This window comes from Rhynchophorus ferrugineus, unplaced genomic scaffold, assembly GCF_030347505.1.
Source record: "Rhynchophorus ferrugineus isolate W39M unplaced genomic scaffold, kcgeb_rfMv2 rfM4, whole genome shotgun sequence".
In the NCBI taxonomy this organism is placed as follows: domain Eukaryota; kingdom Metazoa; phylum Arthropoda; class Insecta; order Coleoptera; family Curculionidae; genus Rhynchophorus; species Rhynchophorus ferrugineus.
In genome coordinates, this window is record NW_027472583.1 from 23,709,431 (window position 1) to 23,733,239 (window position 23,809).

At 32.5% G+C, this 23,809-nt stretch overlaps 1 protein-coding gene across 1 annotated transcript in view; it reads left to right on the forward strand.

Moving 5' to 3' along the window:
- Positions 1-8,792: 8,792 nt before the first annotated feature.
- LOC143196327 (A disintegrin and metalloproteinase with thrombospondin motifs 12) overlaps positions 8,793-23,809 on the forward strand; it is a 55,974-nt gene continuing 40,957 nt past the window's right edge. The window contains exon 1 of the mRNA XM_076403993.1: positions 8,793-8,923. Coding sequence (XP_076260108.1) covers positions 8,821-8,923 — 103 coding nt within the window. The 5' untranslated portion in view covers positions 8,793-8,820. The remainder of the gene's footprint in view (positions 8,924-23,809) is intronic.

Sequence of the window (23,809 nt, forward strand, 5' to 3'; positions counted from 1 at the left end):
ATCAGGTGGTATTAAACGTTTTAGTCTACGCACTTCACTATCACGTCGCATATTTAGCTGATTAGCGAGTATATTGGGATGCACTGACACTCTTTCGAAGTACTTCACACAAACACGATGAATTACACTCGTTATAGGTTCTAGAGGAATATCGCGTTGTATCACTTTATTTGAAATATAGTATGGAGCATTAACAATGGCACGCAACACCTTATTTTGGAACCGTTGAATGATGAATATATTAGATTTGCTAGCGGTACCCCATAGTTGGATTCCATATGTCCAAATGGGCTTGAGTATAGACTCATACAGCAATACCTTGTTATCTAATGATAACTTGGATTTGCGCCCGATGAGCCAATACATTTGATATAATTTTAGTCCCAGTTGTTTCCGTTTAGAGAGTATGTGCTTCTTCCAGGTTAGGCGGACCAAGATATTTTACATGCTCTGCTTGGGGGAGTTGACGATGATTGAAATTCACTGGTGGACATGTTCTTCTACGCAGGGTAAACGTTATATGCGTGGATTTTGTTTCATTGGCTTTAATGCGCCATGTCTTCAACCATAATTGTATTTGCTCCAGGTGGGTTTGTAGGTTTATTGATGCTATGATTGTACATTCATGGGATGCTAATATTGCTGTATCGTCTGCATATGTTGTCACAGTAGTTATTTTTGTGGTGGGCAGATCAGCCGTATACAGAAGGTATAGTACTGGACCCAGTACACTACCTTGCGGAACTCCTGAATATATGGGATTTAATTCGATATATTCATCGCCTTGATTTACAGTAAAATGTCTGTCAGTGAGATACGATTTTAGTAACTGATGGTCCGGATGAGGGAAAAGTTGCTTTAGTTTAACCTGCAAGCCCGTATGCCATACTTTGTCAAAAGCCTGAGATATGTCCAGAAAAGCAGCCGAACAATATCTTTTGGCATTTAGGTCAGCGTTTATTTTGTTTACAAGTCTATCCACTTGTTCTATAGTCCCATGCTTATTGCGAAAACCAAACTGATGTTCTGGAATAATTTTTCTTTTTTCTATCAAATAGTTTAGCTTTTTATGTGTAATTTCTCGAAAACTTTCGAGATTATCGGTAATAAATTTATAGGTCGGTAGGAGGTCACATTGGTATATTTCCTGGTCTAAGAATCATTAATATTTTAGCTACTTTCCAGATATTATACCCTTTTCTGATAGTTCTTTTAAAATTTTACCAGTAATTAAGTCATAACCAGGAGCTTTTTTAATATTAATCTATCTCATTATTATATGTTTAACTTTTTTGACCGTTAATTTCTCGTGTGGCAAATCCATTTGAAATGGCGAATCTAGAAAGCTAGTAATTTTATTTTCCTCATCTTTATGTAGCTGAGACTGGAAAGGTTTAAAAACATTTTTTAAGTGTTTTGAGAAAATGTCGGCCTTCTCTTTATTGCTTCTCGCCCAATTATTTTCGTTTGTTTTAATAGGTGGGTTATGCTGCTGGGATCTCCTAAGCTTTTTTGTTGCTTTCCACAACGAATAGTCTGTAGCCTCAGTTGATGTCAAGTTTTCTAGGTATTTTTGAATGCCTTGGTTTTGTTCAATTTGGATTAGTTCTTTCAGCTCTTTTATTGCCCTATTAAATTTTCTTTTATTCTCTTCAGTCCTTTGCTGTTGCCAATTTCGTCGTAACTTTCTTTTTTCTGCTATTATTTTCTGTATTGTACATGATATATGTGTATTTTTTCTTGGAAATGTTTCACTGTTAGGAGTCGTGGAATATGCTGCCTCCTGTATATTTTTTGTAAGATTTATTGCTGCTATTTCTATATCAATTTCAGTTTGTAACGGTAAGTTTAGAGAGATGTTTCGGTCTAAGTTTTCTATAAATAAGGGTCAGTTAGTCCTATTATTGTACAGAGAAGGGGGTTTATCTTTGATGGTAATTTTTGATGAAAGTATTACTATTATTGGTGAATAATCAGAAGACAGGTCGAAACATGATTCTGCCTGACACTTTTTTGGATCAATATTTTTTGTAATACAGAAATCTATTGTATCTGGTTTTTTATTTCTGTCTGAAGGCCAATATGTTGGTTCACCAGTAGAGATATGTTGTAAGTTATCTGTCCTTATGGCTTTTAGCAGTTCTCTACTTTTTGAAGTTATTATTTTTGAACACCACATTAAATGTTTTGCATTACAATCTCCTCCTCCTATAAATATATTACCTAGCGTACTGAAGAATTCTTGAAATTGTTCTGCCTTGTTTTTATGCTTGGGTGGGCAATAAATCGCAGAAATTGTTAATGGTCCATGGGCTTCCTCTATGGTTATACTGGTGGCTTGCAGGTAGTCTTTGCGGAATTTTTCTTTTTCGAAATGCTTTATATGATCTCGAATTATTATGGCTGTACCTCCATGTGCTTTATCATCAGGGTGATTTGTATGATAAAGTTTATATTTAAGAATTTTCAAATAATTTTTGTCGGTAAAGTGTGTTTCGGAAACCATCATAACGTCAATATTTTGTTCAGTTACGAACATTTTTAGTTCCCTGGCGTGTTGTTGGAGCCCATTGGCATTCCAGACGGCGATTTTGTAGCTATTGGTTTCAGGCATTAGGCAAGTTTGCTGACGACGGTTGTGAGTAGACCGAGCATCGTACTCATTTGATCCATTAGTTTGGCCATCATATTTTCTAATCTAGAGATGTTGCTAGTTTCAGTAGGTTGAGATGTCGTCTCTCGATTTTGTGCTGAACCATTTTCAACCATTTGGGCATAAGTTAGGTCTGGTAGACTTGGTTTGGTGGGTAGGCTGGTAGGTGCGGATTGTTTTTGTTGCTGTTGATGCCTTTTTTCTTTTGCGCAAACCTTGTAGTTTGCTGGATGATTTCCGTTACAGTTAGCACATTTCACTTTTTCATCGCGAACTGTACGAGTGCAATCTCCTGTTTTATGTTCTCCTGCACATTTTACACATCTATGTGATTTGCGACAGTAAGTTTTTGTGTGCCCGTGCGCTTGAAACCTTGTGTATAATTCTTTTTATATGTGGTGGTTCGCATTTAATAATATTATTTTCCAATTTGGTGATTTCATACAGCGCCTTATTATTTCCATTAGGTTTTATATCTATATAAAACATAGGCAGAGGTTTTTTTGTCGTGCGATGTCGTATATTGTGAACATTTACGATCTCGTGACCTTTTTCAGCTAGTGCTACCTTGATGGTGTTAAAATCCGTCCCGTGATGTAATCCTTTTAACACGAATTTAAATGTTCTCTCGGATTTTGGCCTATGGTATTGGGTGTTTCTTTCATCAATTATTTTACAAGAACTTTAAAGTGATCCGCTTCGAACACTTGTAATTTAATTGTTTCATAGCTCACTGTTTTAATTGTGTAGTTCGTAGTAATAGTTTTCAATAGGTCATGGATGTGTTTTATTACTCCTACCTTATAGACTGTTATTGGTGGTGGTTTGGGAACAACTCTTTCAGGGCTTGGTTGTACATTCTCTTCAATTTCTTCCGGCAGGTTGCTAATGCTGTTTTTTTGTCTCTATCGGTTTCTGTAACCAATAGTCACTGATTTTTGTCTTCCGGACTTCTCAATCGTTTTTTGTTAATGAATGTAGTCCATTCTGATGGTGGAGGTTGCATTATTACTGTTTGTTCTAATCTTATATCAAAGTGTGCAGGCGATTTTGGTTGTATCGCTGTGGTTTGCCATTTTTAGATTATTAATATTTTATTACATTTAGTTAATTTTTGCACTAGTTTTTGACCAAAAACGCTATAAATGAATTTCAAAAGGACTGTTGTGAAATAAGGAAAAATAATTTCAAAACACTAATAAAAACGAGATGCAGTCTTTTTGTCTGGTCACGTAAATACGTACTCACTACACTTTTGGGTCTGCTGAGAGACGGATAGCCGCATCTGTTATGCGTTTTTAACACTCAATTAAATAACCGTAATAAAATACTGTTTTTTTTTAAAGAAAGGTATCTTTCTAGAGCTTGGAGCTTATTGAAAATACGTCTTCACCCTACGAAGGTTGGAACTGAACTTTTAACGAGAATAAAATGAGAAAGAAAACATAGTCCGAATCTAAAACGAATTTAGAAATTTTGGCATCTCGATGACATAGGTACAAAACTTCATATGTTAGACTATAGTGTTATTACAGCTCTATTATTAATTTAATTAATTTCTATATAAGGTTATATATTAACTAAATTTTTAATAAATATTTAAAGATGTTTTATAAAGCCGTCGTTGCAGTGTGAGATCACCTTTAGAGCCTCCCAAGTGGTTTCTATAAGCGGTTGTCCGTATACCGCAACTTCCGCCAGCCGTTATGCTGCTGGTATCATAAGGCCTCTCATTTATTTTTCAATTTCGTTCAGATATGGTCGGCCCACCGCGTTCAAGAAATTTAATTGAAAGCAGAACGTCGCAAAAAACCGTCTGCGAGACCGACAAATCAAGTTGTCCGCGCGATTTTTCATCGGTTGATCTCTCTGGCTTGGCGGCTGCATGTGCTCCTTCACCGACATGTTCTCTCGTTCTAGTTTTGCATCGTAATTATTGGGAATGATTGGACGAATGATTTAAAATTAAATGATTTGTGTAAAAATATATATTTACATTTTTACCAGAATTACAATAAAATTTTAATTCATTTTTCTCATATTTTATTTTAACAGAAAAGGAGCGCCGACTTGTTGAATTTATTTTACGTAGTTTAAATATAGTCTATTCCAAGTTTTTTTAGTAATGCGTAATGGATATTTGCGACGTCGAAGTATATATAAAAGAGTTAGGGACATGTAGCCTTTTGAGGGATATAAGACATCCTTGCATACACCCTTACAGACCAAATACACGCAAAGACAATCCTTGGAGAGGTTTAATGGAACTTGCAGACATTGCCTTAAAAAGAAATCAATTTTTAAAGGCCTAGAATAAAACATAGGAAGATAAATAAGATATTTGAATAAAAAAATATTATTATAAATATTTTGATAAATAAAGATATTTGAATTTATGTATCATGACGAAACTTGAATATTTCAAAATGGTTTATTGTGGCACTCTTGGCAAGACAGTAACAAAAAAAAGTGTAAAGACAACAAAAATTGTTGGAAGAAGGTAAAAGTTACAAAAGAATTATATTTGGTTTTGTTGGTCATTATATTTACTAATAATTATTTACAGCTATATTGCTGATCGAGAAGGATATTCCATCAAAAACTGTTTGGATATGCGGAAGGAAGCATTGTCAACCATAACACCTTCGGTTTGAATGAACTCAATAAAACATCGAGACAGAGTGATGAGAGTGGAAACAACTAAAGGTATACACATAATTAATGTAATATGAGCGTAGAAAATGGTATTGTAGGGCGTGAAATGAGCATTAGTTTAGAACGTATGAGGAGAGAATGAATACTAAGTGTTTTGTAGATATGGTAAATGCATAAGACAGAATTCAGTGATTAATTTTATGAAGAATGGTGTACGCAGATAGAAACAGAAGAAATATAATATACAGTGATACAGAGATGACTTGACAAGTAAACACACCATCGAAGGAAACAAGAACTAAATGTAAAAAGATAAATATGCTCTCGAATGAAAGTAAAATACGTTTCTCAGATATACAATTTTTAATTAAGTGGATTTGGCCTCCATGGGGATACCGTTACATAAAGAAACTCATATGTGGTGTGGAAAAAGTTTAATATAAACATACAAAGACTACAAACTATTATACATGTGTTTTTGATTATAGTTTTAAGTCATTCTATAATATATATATATATATATATATATATATATATATATATATATATATATATATATATATATATATATATTAGATGTGCTATAATGTTAAAATAAATTACTTAATTATATTAATATATGATTTTTGTTCAATTATTTTATTTAGATTAGAATTTTCTTGTATGTCAAAGCTAAACTCAATCGAAATTCAGAGTTGATGCGGCAACACTGTAATGTTTCGACGTCACAAATATCCCTGACGCATGACTAAGAAAGCTTTGAATAGACTATACATCCAGGCTCTGTTTTAATCTAAAGTAGTGATCGTCTGTGGTCGAAATTCGACCACAATATATTAAATTAATCATGTATGTGTCATAATAGAGTGAGAGTTACTAGATTAGATTTCACAGTATTTTCAATATGAGATGATGTGTTTGATATATAACAGAAATTTATTTGATACATAACATTCATTAAAATAAAAAATGTCCGTATATTAAAACATATTAAAATATTTGTAATATACCTCAAGAACTAGCATTAATATTTTATAAATTACATTTAATTAAATATAATTTCTGTTAACTTTCAAAAGTTAACAGAGTATTAATAAGTGTAAATTACTACGCCACTGGACATTATAAAAAAGGTAAGATATTTTAGATATGAAACAACTTCCGAGCATCAAATATAAGTATACATGATTTTTACTTTGTTGTTATAAACATAAGTAATGAAGCAATACATCCTGGTATATTAAAACATAGATTATATGAATAAAGGAATATTGAAGTTCATAATGGACTTTAGGAAATATCTTAGAACAAAAATAGATACCATTAGGTAATTTATTTTTTACAAAAATCATAGAATAACATGTGAAATAGTCACATATATACGTTAAAATATTTACAAATAGACTGTTAATAATTCATTATTTCTTCTATTTGTGCTATACATTCCATATATGCGAATTATGTCGTTATTTTCATATTCATGCCTATTTTCATTACTTCATTTATGTACTTATGTAAGCCTTATCTTTTATGCATCTTTCTAACCCAAAATATATATTACAAAAACAATAAATACACCAGGATGACTAAAGGTAGTTTCTTTACCTACTTTTTCAAATTAAATTGCATTGTTTTTAGCTTATTTATTTCACTCTTCGATCTCGCCCTTGTAGAGATCTTTACTTTGTCCTCCACGGCTTTCACTTATTTATTGATTCCTACTTTGTCTTATATGCCAAGGGTCCCAATTAAATAAAACTATTTTATAACTTTTAGCAATATTCATTTTAACTGTTGATGAACAAATTAACTTAATTATTACCTGCAATATTCAATTGGTGCTCGGCTAAGAATTGTATTTACTTTACTAATGAAATCTGAAACCAATAAGCGGGCATTACCATTAAAATTTACAGAAAAATATTAACAACCTATAGATTACATGTAGTACAACGATATGCTATGACTCTAGAACAGTCCTTAGGCAAGAACAAATTTTTATTTTAATTTTCGTCAGCAGATAGCAAATTAATACAACTAATTCAATTTTAATTCAACTGAAAGCTCCTATAATATTTTAACTATGATGTGAATTAACGTAATAGGTGGCGTTCCTTGCACATGCCATCGGCCGTAGAAATGAAAGGAATTCTGGCATGTCATGGATTTTACAACAGCCTCAAGCAGAAAAAATTGTCAGGATACCCCTAGACTACATTTCTACATCTACGACGAAGCTAACTATTAATGGAGCAAATGTTTTGGTGCATATACCTGGTGTACAACGAGTTGCTGAATTTGAAGGAAGTTATTGCAGGTACAATTTAAGCATTTGAGTTGGGAATCAAAAGATAAAGGGCCGCTATATTAAAAAAGGTATGATAAAGTAATCTAACATTTATAAAACGTTAAACATATGTTGAAACGTTGACATAAGATCCAACATCACCCGCCTTATTCTTCAGAAATTGTTTCTTCGGGCATTATCCAAAATATTCGAAAAATATAGACCCAAAGGGGCCAAGGTTGTGGATATTGGTGGACAGTATTTCTCCGAATACATATGTATTATTTTTTAAGTAATCAATTATTAAGTTTAGAATAATAAGTTTTTTAATGAATTTGTACATTTAATCATATGAGATTTTTTTCTACAGAAAATAACTATATATTATATGCTTTCACAGCCAATAACATCCAGTAATTAGTAATTAAGGAATTTGCTCCTTGAGGAATACAGTGAAGTCTTTGATTCAAGAATCAATGGAAAGATTTAGCTTTTTAATTGATGCTCTTAAATAAATATCGTTCAAATATCTTTTTACCTGTGGAACTTTCGGTTAAAAGTATACAGATAGCCCAAGCAGGAGTTGCCTTCTAAGAGACATGAGAGAAATTGGATTGATTGATGAATTGTACCCGAAATTATAGAGTTTTCCTGAAGCAGGATTCCTTTATCCGAAAAAAAATAAGGCCAGCAGTTAACGATGACCAAAATTTTTAATAATAGCTATTTTCAGATTCCTTTTAAATAATAATATTAACGTTATTTGAACCGAGCCTGGTTATATAAGAACTCTTAGTTTCTCTTTATATAAACAATTCTGCAGATAAATATAAATTCAGAGGGTTTTCATAACATATTAAAAATGATAAAAGTATGCACTTCTATTGAAACAGACGGGATAAGAATTTTTATACGAAAATTTCTTTTAAATGATTTCAATTACAAATGAGGAACAATTCCTTATAAGGTCTTCTTCGATATTTGTATGTATCCCTATCCGAAGTATTTCCGTCTCAATAACTCACTCAGTTCTTGGGGTCAACGTGGTCAGCAACGTCTAGACTCGCTCATCCCTCGATATATAACTCAATGCCAAACGACAGGCTTCCGAGCGACGTCTTTTTCTGCCATCCCGTCTCGTCGTTGCGGTGTGATTTAATGCACCTTCTGTCATGTGTCATCCGGTGCCGTCATCGGTCCATCTCATTCGGTATTATTACCGATCATGTTTTTTACGGCGCTGATTTTTTGGTGCTGCTATTGCTGCTGCTGCTGTTGCTTCGGCTTTGGTCCGCCGTCGTGGCATCGGGAACGGCAGGTTATGCACGGTGAGTGTAACATAAATTTTCATTTCAATTTTCCATCGCTAGCATAACGTGATTTATAATACGCTATATGGTTTCTGCGAATAACAAAATATTGGGTTGGGCTTCGAGTAATTGAATTTGGTTGCCGTTGTCAATGGAATCTCGAGAGGCTATTCATTTTCTTATGTAAAGTGAAAGACTTGGGCCACAATATCATTATTAAACTTTACTGTTCACAACACAAATTATTATATTACAGGGGATGGACAAAATAATTCGAAATCCTGACATATACAAAATATCCATTTATATATAAGATGTTGAACCGCCATTCGTTTTTAATATAGCAGAAATTTTGTCCCCTTCTGTTACCAAAATCCACCAATTGCTTTAATGGTAATGGTGATGGAAATCTACTACTCACTCTCCGTTCTAAAACTTCCCAATATGATTTAATTATGTGAGATTATGCTGGCCAGTAATTCAATTCTGATTTTTCTGAAACCCAGACTGAACCACTTTGACTCTATGGGCACATTATCATCTTCCGTTATGATAGTGTTTTTATATTTTAATTAAACACATTTTTTTGACAAAATTAGTTTTTTAATTCAACATAATTCCCTTCAAGCGTGATACACTGACTATAGCGACCCTCCAACTTTTCGATATTATTTTTGTAGTACCATTTGCCCTTTGCTTCAAAATAGGCCTCAGTTTCAGCAACCACGTCTTCATTCGACGAACATTTCTTCCTCTTGGGACTGAATATATCTTCTGGTAATTTTGGATTATTTTGTATTTATTACTGAATTATAAATGTTTGAAATCTCTTTTGGAATCTGTAAATAGAATACAAAAGTCGTATGAACGTAAAAAGTTTTATGATATATTTTTACCATAATCTTCAAACGAGTTGAATTTCAATATTATTCCTATTTCCTTCCTTATCATAGCTTTGTTTATTATGTTACCGGCCGTACTTACAATAATTTGATATCCTTTTAAAACGCTTAGACGGTACATATTACTTTAGCAAGACATTTTATTTTAAATCAAACGTTGAAAAGCATCAAATGATTTTTGGAGGCCGAAACATCTCGAGAAGAACTGAACGCGTCGCGTATTGATGTCGATCACCCCGAAGGGAGAGATATTCGCCGAATTTTGCATAATTTTATATTGTATCATTTATCCTATCTCTCCAGCAACATGGTTATATACAAAAAACGACGCCGTTTTGGCAACGATCCAATGATCGATCCATTATCATATTTCTTCGGTATTTCGAAACCAGTCATAGTCATAGATAATCATTAGTCATAGTGATGATAAGTCACTATCAGTTTTATTAGTAACAGTTTTATTTAGTTTTATATTCGTTCGCAACAGCAGCAACAGAACCAAACAATTACTCTGTGTTGGAATTTTCTTAGTAGATACACTTTTATCACCAATTAGAACACACCACACCACCAAAACTCTTTTTTCGCTTAACAAGCAATGAGTTCTCGTCATCTATAGATATCTGCAAACAGTTAATTAACTTCTAAATTATCTGAAAATTCTTGAAGAGTTTGAACTGGGTTTTCGCCCAATAAGTCAAACGTCGTCGTTCTTTGTTCGTCCATGCCGTTCTTTGTCACTAACAATAGGGATATGACGTAGCAGTATAACCATGATTTTTGAAAGTTATTGAATGTCTTCGAAAGTATATATCTTCAAATAAAACAACAAAAATAATCAATGCCGAATGGAATATAACGGGCTAGTTTCTTAAACAGTTTATTGTATTTTTAGCAATGAAAATCGTCGATCAAAATACATGCCGACGCATAATAACATATATTTTGAAATACACCATATTTTTATCAAAAATTGTTAAAAATCTCCAAATATCCTGTGGAACTAAATTAATCCAATAAGCATGAAAAATAGATAATTTGGAGGAAAATATAAACAATTGAGAGTCGCAAGTCATAGTTCTCATTTATTTTTTTTTATAATTCGTTCAAAATATAACGTAAAGCTTAAGCTGAATTAAAAAAGAAAAACTTTATTGTTTGGTTAAGATTACAATATATTTTAATTGTATAAATATTGCTAATAGTAAGCCACTGATTATAAAGTAAACATCATATATTATACACGCAGAAGAATAACAGATTTTGTTCAATAAAATGCGTTCCATTAAAACTTTTAAATGTTGGCCCTACCGCAAAAAATAATCTGAATATATACAAAAGGCATTTTTTTCAATTATTATTTGTACAAACGGCAAACGTCCCTGACCATCCGACCAGAACAAAGGAAGACGATATTTTCCGTACAAACAACTTTTAGATTCGACCAGATCGAAATATAAAGCATCAAACTTTTCTCCATTATTTTTATTCGCCCTGCGGGAGATTTTTTCCGATTCTCTCTCACTATCTCTATCTCTTTTTTCCATTGTTTCACTATTATGTTGTCGGTGTTGGAGAGGGATTTCTATCCAATTATGTTCCGGTAAAAGTGTCTTAGTTGGATTCCAATAATAAACGTGCCGTGTTACCAATATAGGTTTCCACCTTGTAGGGTCCTCGAACTTTTATTTCCATCTATTAGAGCTCTCTCTATTCGTGGGGGGTTTACTGAAGTGAGCTCCAGTAAAACTCATAAAACATAACAATGTGAAAACTACGTTTTAGGATTTTTACAAGAACAAATTTTACGGATTGGAATGTTGAGGCTTTTACCCAAATATAATTTTATTAGAACCAATTAACTGTCGCGAAATTGTATAACAGGACCATGGTTTCTCAGAAACAGTACACTGTAGTACACTGTTTACCTGTCCTTATTTTACATTAGTTTTTCTGACGAAGTACTCATTTCTCCATCATATTACACCAAGTAATTTTAAAGATAATATTGCTCAACACACAACAACCATGGTGATGCATGTGATTGTCATGTCTTGGCCTTCCTTTGATTATGCTACTTTTAGCAATCTTACATTTAAACATTGTCATTGGCAGACATAGCTTCACTGAGCCAGCATAGAACTCCACTGCTAATTACATTAATTTTCAGTATTTTTTCTCTTCGTGGAGCAAGTTTTTTCTCTTTATGGACTTTTATGTCTTTAATGTCTGTGATTTTATGTACTAGGTCATTTATTGAATGTTCGTTAATAAAACTAAAACGACGTACAGGCATTAGATTTTTCTACCAATGATTGATAACCTTTTTAACACGAGTTTTTGAAATACTTTGGATAACATTTTCAGTTATTTTCCAAACATCCGGGACATGTTTTAATTGGATTGCCTTTCTAGATTAGGTAGATTTTTTAGCACTTGTCCATTTATTAAGTCATAGTTCAGTGCTTTCTCTGGAGGTAGAGATGATGATGAGGTCTCTGTTTTAGATATTTCGTCCTGTCAAAATTGATTTGCTAACCTTCACTCCATAAATTTCGATATTAAATGCCATGAAATTATCTAAAATTCGTGATAGATTGACATATTTCATCTAGTGATATCATTACAGATCTAAGATTAGATCTAAACGAAATGAAATAAACTATATTTAAAGATACAAAATGTTATATTTTAAGCTATTATTGAATCTCACTGTCGGGAAGTGGAGTCTCTCTTAGGAACTATAGTTATAACTTTATAATAATAATATATATAAGTTGGACGCAAATTTTGCAAATATTGAAAGATTCGAAACATGCTTACTATATAAGTAATTCTAAGTATGGGCTTGCTATATATTTAAGGTGTTATTCCGGCATGGTGTATATACATTTCTAAGTCCTTATTTTAATTATCGGTTTCTTTGGTAGCCTGAATCTACTCTGAATATGCCTAATTATCTACTGTGATATACGAAACGAGAGAGTACATTACCAGTAAATGTTTCCTGTAGTAACTGAGATTTTTACGGGCTCTAGGGCATGTTGCACCGTCTTATTGAAATCATATGTGACTAACATCAACGTAATTCAATTTAGATATATTGCTTGACCATTCCCATTTTCGAAATGGGATTCGAAATTAAAAAATAATTCAAATTTCACATAATATTCATATATATATATATATATATATATATATATATATATATATATATATATATATATATATATATATATATATATATATATATATATATATATATATATATCTTGAGTGCCTGATTAATCTGACGAATATTAAATTTTGTTATGGGCAGATTACATATGGATTATATTTCTACCTTAACATAAATTCAAACCAATGTAACAAAATAGTATATATTTTCTTGGTTTATTTCTCATAGCGTTGACCAGATTTTCGGATTTTTATGTGTTAAATGGGTTTCTTTGATAAAAAAAATTTCTATTTGTTATTTCTAATTATTTCACTTTGAACTTATGAAGTAGTTTTCACGGAATAACAATATTTGTCTATTTTTCAACATTAACAATAAGTTATTCCTAAAATATATAAGAGGACGAAATAAGTTTTGAATAACATTGGTGCTGCTATTTAATTAATATATGATATATAGAACCTGTAATTTTATAACCCAACAATGACACATCTATTTTATCTTTGTTAGAATATGGATTATTTCTAGGAAAGATACCTAATTGATATACGAATGCTTTTCAAGTGACTTTTAATATGAAGATCATAAATCAACACAAATTTAATTAGCTTTTATTCCGTAGTAGCCAATTATCATTCGTTTTATATTTCCGTTAAGGATTTTTTTCTAGAATTTATATGGTTTTTTCTTTAAATTTTATAACTATTAAAATGAGCGCAGGTAGCCGATAGTTACGGCGTGGAACACGGAGACCCTCCCCTTCGGGTTTTTTTTATATGAGATTTGATGTGCATTTTATTAGCGTATACACCAGGATATATAGTATATTCAAAACAGTAGTGACATACGTGACCTGTTAAAACGCCGCAATGTTGCCGCAGCAACTCTGAGTTTTAGTTCATATCGGCTCTGACATAACAAAATTATAATCTAAATAAAATAATCAAACAAAATGTTATGTATTATAATTTATTTTAAAGTTATAGTACATCTAATGCATTATCTAATGTATTATCATCATCTAATATATTATCGAAGAATATAAAGCTACAATTACTTATACAGCCACATTAATTCATAGGTTAGAGTTGTTTTACTATATATATTTAAATTGAACTTTTTTCCAAAATACTATAGAGTTCTAGGCGCTTTTTTATGTAGTGGCATCCCCCGAAGGCCTAATCCACCTAACTAACAATTGTATATCTGAATATTGTTTTTCGTTTATTTATGTTTTACGCTTAGTTCTTGTTTCCTTCGATGCAGTGTTTCCTTGTAACGTCAGTAAAATATTACTATATTTCTTCTCAGTTTGTCCTGTTACTACCTGTATTCATCTTGATAAAACTACATTAAAATCACTGCATTCTCCTTAATGCATTTGCCATATCTGCAAAACAATTGGCATTATTTCTCTCCTCATACATTTTAACCAAATATTCATCTATATTCTGAACAATAACACACATGCTCGTAAAGCTTTCATACTTTAACAATTCCTACAATTAAAGTATATTAATTTTATACTGACCTTTAGTTGTTTCCTCTTTCATCACCCTGTCTTGGTAATCGTCAGCATTGAATCATAAACCAACATTCATATTCAAGTTTTATTCATTCACAGTCACTTTCAGAAATACTAGTCCAGTTAATTACCAAGCTGTTTATTTCCAATCTATTAAAAACTTGCTCAAGATTCTACCATTTGTCAATTTCTTCTTCAATGTGTCCGATCGAGCTCATACAAACCGAAGGTGTTATTTTCGACAATGCCTCTTTCCATAAATCCAGACAGTTCTGGTTTGAATAACCCCCTCGACCTAAATATCTATTGTAATAATTCTTTGCAATACCCCATATTAACTCAAATGGATTAAAAATGCAGTGTTAGGGGGGGAGGGGAGGTGGAGACTTAATACTTTGTGGCCATAACATTCAGTAATCTGATCTACTATGTATTTTCTCAAGCTTATTTCTAAAGAAGTAAATTACATAAAATGCAATTAAATATTTCATTTATATTTACCGAGTAACAATTTGGAGTATCGATTGAAATAACTACTTAGTATTTTTATACATTTCGTATATTTGATCTCTGAAACATCAAGCTGATCTTGATTCGTCACCTGTTTCGCATAAACAAAGTTTCTTTTTGGTGGATTTAGGGTTATATTTTTCTATGGCTTTTATTTTTTTTATTTTTTGAAATATTTTAGTGACCGTGACCATACATTCATTGTGAACATTCAGTGTAGCTGCAACGCGCAAAAAATATTTTCAAAAAAAAACCGCGACGATTTCAAATTTATTAAAATCAAGCCTTAAAACAACGTTTGTCGGTTTATAACCCGTTATTAGAATATTTTGAGGAATTTTCAGACGTTTGACAAACGGACAACCTTTGCAGGCCCTTTGAGTTACATGTTCGAACTTCTCTAACAGCATTCTATCTCCTTTTAAATGGAATAAAATGTGAAGGAAAATGTTGTCTTACTGTCCAACGAATTTATAACTTTTTACACACATTTTGGTCATGCGTGTCATTACTGTTTCGAATTGATTATATCTATCGTAAATGTATTTGATATAATCGATTATGAGGTATACAAATGAGTTTCTTGCGGTTAACAAAGGATGTTATAATTAAGTAATGCAGAACTGTCTGGTTTAGAGCGCCATATTGGAAAGACAGAATTTGTATCAGCGTCTCATATTATATTTCTTTCTTTTGGTCGAATTTTGAATTGATTAAGAGTAATTGGTTTTAAAAAACTTTCAATTTATGTGTTTAATTGGGAGACATTTGCAGATGATGCATATAGTTTTTTAAGCGTAAAGAGTTACCGTGGAGTGGTTTAAAAAGCTTAAGGATGGCGAAATTGGTATTAAAGGCGAAATCTCAGTCTTGAACTAAATCCTCATGGAAGATTACTGTAAATTGAAACTGTTACTTTGGTGTCAAGCTAGTGATTTTGAAACGTGAGAACAAGTGAGTACTTGCTTGCATGTATTTTGATCCGCTATATCTATACGAGTATCAATGTAAACAGCTGTCAAATTTGATAGTTTTGACATTCCTCTCCATAAAATAATAGATTTTCATTAAGCATTATTAAGTCATGAGTATATATAGACTGATTACCATCTCGATTGTGGAAAGTTTAAAATCGCAACTTAGATATATTTTACTTTTGTTGTTTAATTTTAATATAGTTGCTGACAAAGCCACTTTTGACAATTAGAAACCTAAAGATGTTACCGTAATATTTAAATTGTCGGATATGGTATAAACATGGATAATTTGATGACACTGTAAAATAGTTTATGAATCAATTGATTCCAGACATATATCATGATGGGACATACAAGGGAGTTGTATACATTCACACCAAAACGATTTTTTGACCGGAAAGCGATAAGGGGAATTCTGTTGCCTAAGATACTAATTATCGATTCCTAGTCACGGAGATCCGCAGGAATAAGCGAGATGGACTGGTTATGTGGAGGCTGCCTCTGGGCTAGTCACTAAACGCCACCCTATCAGCTGATCGCTTGACCCTAACTGATACTTTTGCTGTTGGTAAGGAGGGTGCCTGCGGTTGGTAACACCGCTAAGAGATAGGAGAGCCAGGCGAAGGCGAGGTGGTCTCGGTTTTGATGGCCGATGAGATAATGGCCTAAAATATCGGCCAGTTTGGTAATACGGCTATTAGATAAAGATAAAGAGTAGAAGAAGATCTCCAGTAGAGCTCGGACGACTCATGACGTTGGAGAACATCTATTTATTTGTGGATCTGATTATTCCTGACGAACCAAGAAGCGTTCTTCTGATAATTTTATTCTGAAAAACTTGAAGACGTTCAAACTGACGATACATTCTGGAGGGACCTTTGAACCTGAATATTTTAATCTAAACTTCCGGTCGAAGACAAGACCAACATCGGCACTTTTTATACTCTTTTGAAAATGGAAACATTATTTTAATGTACTCTAATATTTCATATACTGAGACATCTTTAAATATGAATATATATATTTGAAATACAAGTAAACAAACAGAATACTATCTCGTATTAAATACACGCGAATAAAAAACGAAATACAAAATATTTTTGAGTGGTATATTTCAATCATAAAATGCGTAGAACTGTTAAATACCTGTCAGGTATTACGTTATGTAAATAGAATATAACTAATCCAGTCCAGTCTATTAATCAGTAAAATAATTTAATTCCATGAATCCTATATTATAAATGTAATATCAGACAAACAAAATATTGTTGGGGAATGAATAAAACCTGCTAAAGAAAACAATCTTTCAACAGGTCCTGATTACTACACACATGCATTATATGCAAACCTCTTTTAAGCTTGAACCACGTTCAAGGATGATAAGTTTTTCGATTTCAGCGTTTAGCTGCGCTTCATCACTGTTCCTGTTCACAAAAACAATAAAATTATTGCCTTCGTTAGTAAGAATGTTATTTATGTCACTCTCAGGTATTCCTTTAAATTTTTTTTATTTGACTTTAAGGCACAAATTGTACGATTTGGATTTATTTGCTTCTTATCTGAGGATGGTAGCCTGACGGGAATATTTCCATTTATTTTACGTGTCAGTTAAAAAAAGTTTATCAAATATTTCTGAGCTGTGTTTCAATTGTGATGCTGTGTACACCAAGTTACAGTCCTTCAGCTGATATAATCTGGTATTTACAGATACTAAAGTAAGCAGGAGATTAACATAATCCCAACTGTTGTCTTAAATGTAAACTAAAGCTATAGCAAGTTGTTCCAATATCCCAATAAATTATTCCAAGTATTCTACTTCTATGACCGAGAAAATGTTAGTTTTGCCGAACTTTACAAATACATTTGATAAATAAATACATTTTGACTTGCTTCTCATAAGAGTAACCTTTATTCTTATCTTCTTGTACTTCTTTGTACTATAGAATCGTAAGGAGAGTTCTATCTTGTAGGACAGGGACATATTAACTCGTGTACAACACAGTATGTTATGTAAAATGGTATTTATGTTAAGTATTTGTAATAATTATTAAAAATACCTTGGCGTTTACAAATTGCATTTTTAAGAAGTCTTGAATACCTATTTGTTGTTTGAATTACAAATTCCTATATTAAAATTACAAATGCCAAATATGTATTCGTATTTCAATTACGTATTTTAACTAAATTTAATTACAAGTAATTAAAATATTGCCCAACCCTGATAAATCCCTACCCTGGCATATTCATCAAGTATTGTTATGACCTAACAATTTTTACAGAATTAAATTTTTCAGTCAAAACAAACCCTTGAAACTTATTTGTTTACCTTGCTATTTTGTATTATCAGAAATTAACGCGATCAAATATTTTTAAATAAATAAATTTCAAAATAACCCACCGTTTTTACCCACATTTTACCCTTTCCGTTTTAAGCTGTAAAAGCTCAACGTCCATTCGAAAGCGTCATATATTTTATAGAGAGCGCACGTCTGCCACCCTTGACATTTTAATACTTAAATATCCGCACGAAAAAAGACATTTAATATCTGTCAAAGGCAAAAACCGTTCTGCTTTATATAAAAATAAAAAGTGAACTTAAATTGAACGATGAAAAAAATTAAAAGGGCCTTGAACCGACGCCTGTTTGGTTTTGTTCTCGATCAAATTATAGTTGATTAGGTTTCTGGTTGGCATTATTAGTATTTCGGGGTCCATGAACGGGAGAGATCTGCTCAAAAAATACAGATTTTGAAGAAAATTCAGACTATCTGTATCCCTTAAGGGTTATCCCTTAAGTATGCTAGTTTAGGTGTATGTTGGGTTTTGATATACTTTTAAGTATGGAGTAAAGTTTTATCAGTGTTATTAATTTAGCCAGAAAACTTACGCGCTTCCTATAACCAATGGATCCAATTCTCTTTTTAACATCTTAACTGAATCGTGGTTCTGATAAAGAGAAGTTTGTAGTTTTTCGACTGTTGTTCGATTCGTTGTTAGACTGTGAGAATTGTCTATCAATTTCTGTATCCGTATTGCTCATAAAATAAAATTATATAGCGATTGATGCGCGGCACTGCTAACTGATAAATTTGTCATTAATTCCGTAACTGGTTAGGGTTTTGTTAAGTTATTTCTTTAAAAATTTGAATATTACCAAAAAATCTTGAACGCACCTTGACAAAGGACATGAAATCGTCCTGTACAATAAAGGTTGCGTCAAAGCACGTCATTTTTAAACATCATTATATTTTTGAATGTTGGCCAAGAAGTGCTTGGAATCGTTTCTCATTCCAGAAATTAATGAGCGTCATGAGTGAGACCAATTGTGATAATTTTACTTTTCCCCCAGCATAACATAACTCAATAGATTGTTTAATCCATAGATTGTCTATCAAGAGCCGGTTTTGATAAACATTTTAAGGTATTCTGAAATTTTTACAAAAAAACGACTTTTTCGTTACAAATTAACTAAATCATCATAATTAGTCACTAAATCACTTTGTCATTTAAATTGTCTCTTGGGTTATTGAATTTCTGAAAACACTTTTGGGCCTCTCATATAGTCACGGGAGTTGTTATCACGACTTCTAATTATTTTCTAGTCTCCGTTAACGTGTATTTTCGACTGAATACTTTTTTTGCCATAATACTCTCCAAAGTATTCTGAAAAGAAAAGCGAAAATTGATTCATTATTTAAATAAATCTCTACTTGCGCCAGATTTCTCAATAATATCTACTTGTAGAGTTATTTTTAAAAACAGGGCTTAAAATAAAAATGATATTTAATAAGACAACATAAAACAGACAACAAAATATCTACTTACACAATAAATGGCACAATAAATAAAGCGAATAAGCATACAAATTCTTGATGCCGAGGGAACCGGGTGATAGTTCTGAAAACATTTAGAAGACTTACCTGAGCAACCAATTTTCAATGCAAGGGTGAAATTAAAAATATACATGAAAGATAATAGGGATCCGTAATTATTGCTATATATACTTTTAATAGTAGGTAATATTGAAACACAACGGCAATGATAGTTAAAATACTGGCAGCTAAATGTACCGGTAAATAATTATGCTGGCGCATGTTATAATAGATCGAATGGAAATAATGCATAATAGTTTCTATAAATAAATGTATTGACAAATACTGATAATGGAGGTATTGATAATTTCAATAAAAGACGATAGCAATATTAGGCAATAATGATGGTAAGACCAGAATGGTTAATAATAGTCTTAGTCCAAGTGTTAGTGTAGTCAAAAATATTGACGGACAATCATTATAGAACGGATAATAACGGTAAAGAAAACAAAGATAAACTATGCTAGGATGAAGTGTGACACGTGCATACGAGACGAAGGAAAAGTAACCCACGACGTACCAGCTTATAACCTAACACTAACAATAATGGAGGGGAAATGAGATCAAGGGAAAGAGATGCAAGAGATAAATAATCAAGTATTATTATATTGCCATTATGCACTCACATCTCCAGTTCCATCAATGATGAACGTGCAATGTGTATGCAGCAAAGACCACGTTCCGTGGCAACATTTGCTGTTCGTTTCTGGTTTATGAAATAGTTATAACTTATATTTACAGTCTCAACCATAAAACTATTATCTTTGATTTACTATAATTACCGGACATCTAAAACCCATAATCGATCCTTTGTGACAATGGAACTTTAGGGTAAATGATGTGGCTCGATGAATGGAGGTAAAACGAAATGAAACAGTGGCAGTCGATGATGGCACGTCTAAACCAAACGATGGTTGAGCACTGAATGAATTGAAATACCCTTCAATAACATCCCAGATAAACGTCTCGGGTTCTAGTTGGCGCTGCTGGCACCCCGCCCGTGTTCAACATCTGGAATTATATTTCTGGGTATTTTGTAGACCGTTATTCCACGATGTAAAATTCGACATGCCTCAAGGTCGCTACAGAACTATTGACGACGGTGTTAGTGACGGTGTTGTACGGGAAAACATCATTGTTATTTTTACTATTTTCCTCGCTATTATTCTCTATTTCTCCACATATAGCCCCTCTCAGGACTGCCAAAAATATCTGTAAACGTATTATGCCATTATAACGTCCATATCAATAATCACTATTCAGAAGTATTAATACATGAACTTATTCACGTCCTTTGAATATATATGTGCAGTTTAATCCAATTATTTAATCGGTATTTTATACATGAGATGTGTCGATAGACAACCGTCTGAAAGCTATTATATGTCTGAACGATATCGGACCGTTTTTGTAATATGGCACATAACTAATTCATTTGTTTGTTTTCGGCAGCGGTAAATTAGGCGGGCCAACAAAGAAACGGCCGATTCGATGTCGCCTGGGCGTGCTACAATCTTTATTGCTCCATTAAATGTGCTTGTTCAGATGATTCTCGTTGGTTTTTGTCGTTCCGATCGGACGGGAAGAAACGTGCCGAGATCTGGAAATAATTAGTTGTCGTTCCGAGAGGAAATCTCCATTCATTATCGGTTAGATTAGCGAGTGGCGCTGCTTAATGGGACCGTGGAGTTTTTAAATCAGTTTCGTGTTTCGAGACGCGGCAACATCAATGGTAGATCGGGTTCGGGCTTAGTTCCTGTTCTTGTTACAGATCAGTTTTTATTTTTTGTTGATACTGTTTTGTTTTTACGTTTAAGATTAATTTCAATTTTGTTATTAATTTTATAACATTTTTATGTACACACTACTATACATACAAGTTATAAGACAATTTTATTTAACGTAAAGAAGAAGTGACAGGTCCAAGGGGTATACAAAACGATGCTCAGGGTAAAAACAGGTTGAAATTATTTGAACGTCTATTTTTAAATATCTCACTCGTTACAGCATTTAAAACAAATTGAAACCACACAGATCATAACAACTCAAGTAAAAAATCCCCAGCCTGACACATAGATGGCGTCCCTAGAATGAAATCCATATATTTTTATTTAGCCCTATCCGTCAAAAGATGCGTGTATAAACTTGAGAGCGGTCGGCTAATTGATTTGCGAATTATGGCCTTTTAAGTGAAGCAACATTTGTTATTGTGAAAAAAATGGATAAAAAGGAATTTCGCGTGTTGATAAAATATTATTTTTTGAAGGAAAAAATACAGTCGAAGAAAAAACTTGGCTTGATGCTTAGTTTCCGGACACTGCCTCAGGAAAATCAACCAGGAGAATAGGGTTTCTCCTTATGTCTCATTCGTTTCTCTTGATTTCTTTGAGTTACAGTCAGTTCTAGAACCTCTCGATGTAGGTAATCAGCCCTATAATACCTGGATACACTTTTTAGTACTTTGTTCTGGAAATCTTTTATTAAATGTACATTGCATTTTGTGGAGCATCCCCATAATTGAAATTCATAGGTCCATATAGGTATTAATATATGCTTATCTAATATTAATTTATTGTGTACTGATAATTCCAAAAATTTCTCAAAGATATTCAATCCTCTATAAATGGATCTTTGTATTTTTCTTAGATTGTTCATTGTTTTTTTGTATTTGTACATAATAGCTATATGTAATATACAGAGATTAGGGGTGATCATTATACATTATTAATATGGATTACTTTTCGTTTTGGTTGTTCTTTTTTTATAAAACCTTAAACGATAAAAAGATATTATTGAATAATTTGTAATACAATATCCAATATTATATAAACATTATAGTCATTATTGTTGAAATTATTCGAAGTAAATAAAAATTGATTCAGACATTTATTATATTAATAGACTTCATCGAACTATTTCGTATTCATGGCATGAATATAATAAATGGAGATACATATCTATGAAGAACTTATATAACTTTTGCTGATTATCTTCGAGAATATTTACCTTATTGCACATTATCTGTTATCAAATATCGGTAATCTGGCCGATTTAGATTGTCGTAAACATACATCGTCAAGGAAAAGCCTCTCGATTCCAGCGTCTGTTTCTCACCGATCTTATCTCAACAATTGATCTGCCCATTTATACTATGTCCCCGAATCAAGATGTCCTTGGTTTTGACAGACAGGACAAAAGGAACGGCGGGTAGACAAGTGAATAACGGACGGTATAAATCGGAGTGTGGTAATGGTCACGTCGATATCTTATCGATCTATCGGGCGTGAGTCGGACAGGTAAGACTGTCATTTATTTTTCCGTTTGATTGGTCGATTAACGGAAACAAAAAACAACAAATGAAACGGAACGGATCGGAGAAACGATGTCGTCGATGAAATTGGAGTGGCTCGAAGGAGGGTGACTGTTAGGTAGAATGCCAGAGAAGTTTAACCGACTATACGGAGATGAAATAGATTAATAATAAGTCATTAAGTTGATCCAGAGACGTTGAGCTATGAGTAATAACTTTCCTTATTAAAGTAAGTTAACGGTTATTTAGTTTTTGAATTAGGACATCAGATCTATAAATTAATTTTTAAAAATTTAAAAGAGAATTTCATATTGAAACCTCACTCAGGCTTCACGTTACTCTATGTGTTATTTCGTTGAAGTATGAACAATAAACTGTTTTCAGTGCTATGAAAATGCCTCAATCTGTACCGAGTAAAGAAAAAGTTGGCCGAAGGTTATCGTAGTTAAGTGCACGATAGATAAACTAATTTATAGGCGAGGATTTGTCGGCACTACTTCATGATGGTCAGTGAAAAATAGAACATACAGGATTGTTGAAACCATTCCCAATCGCTTAAATAATTTGTGAGTAATCCAAATGAAATATTGTACAATAAATTTTGAAGTAAAGTGACATTAAAAGGCCTTA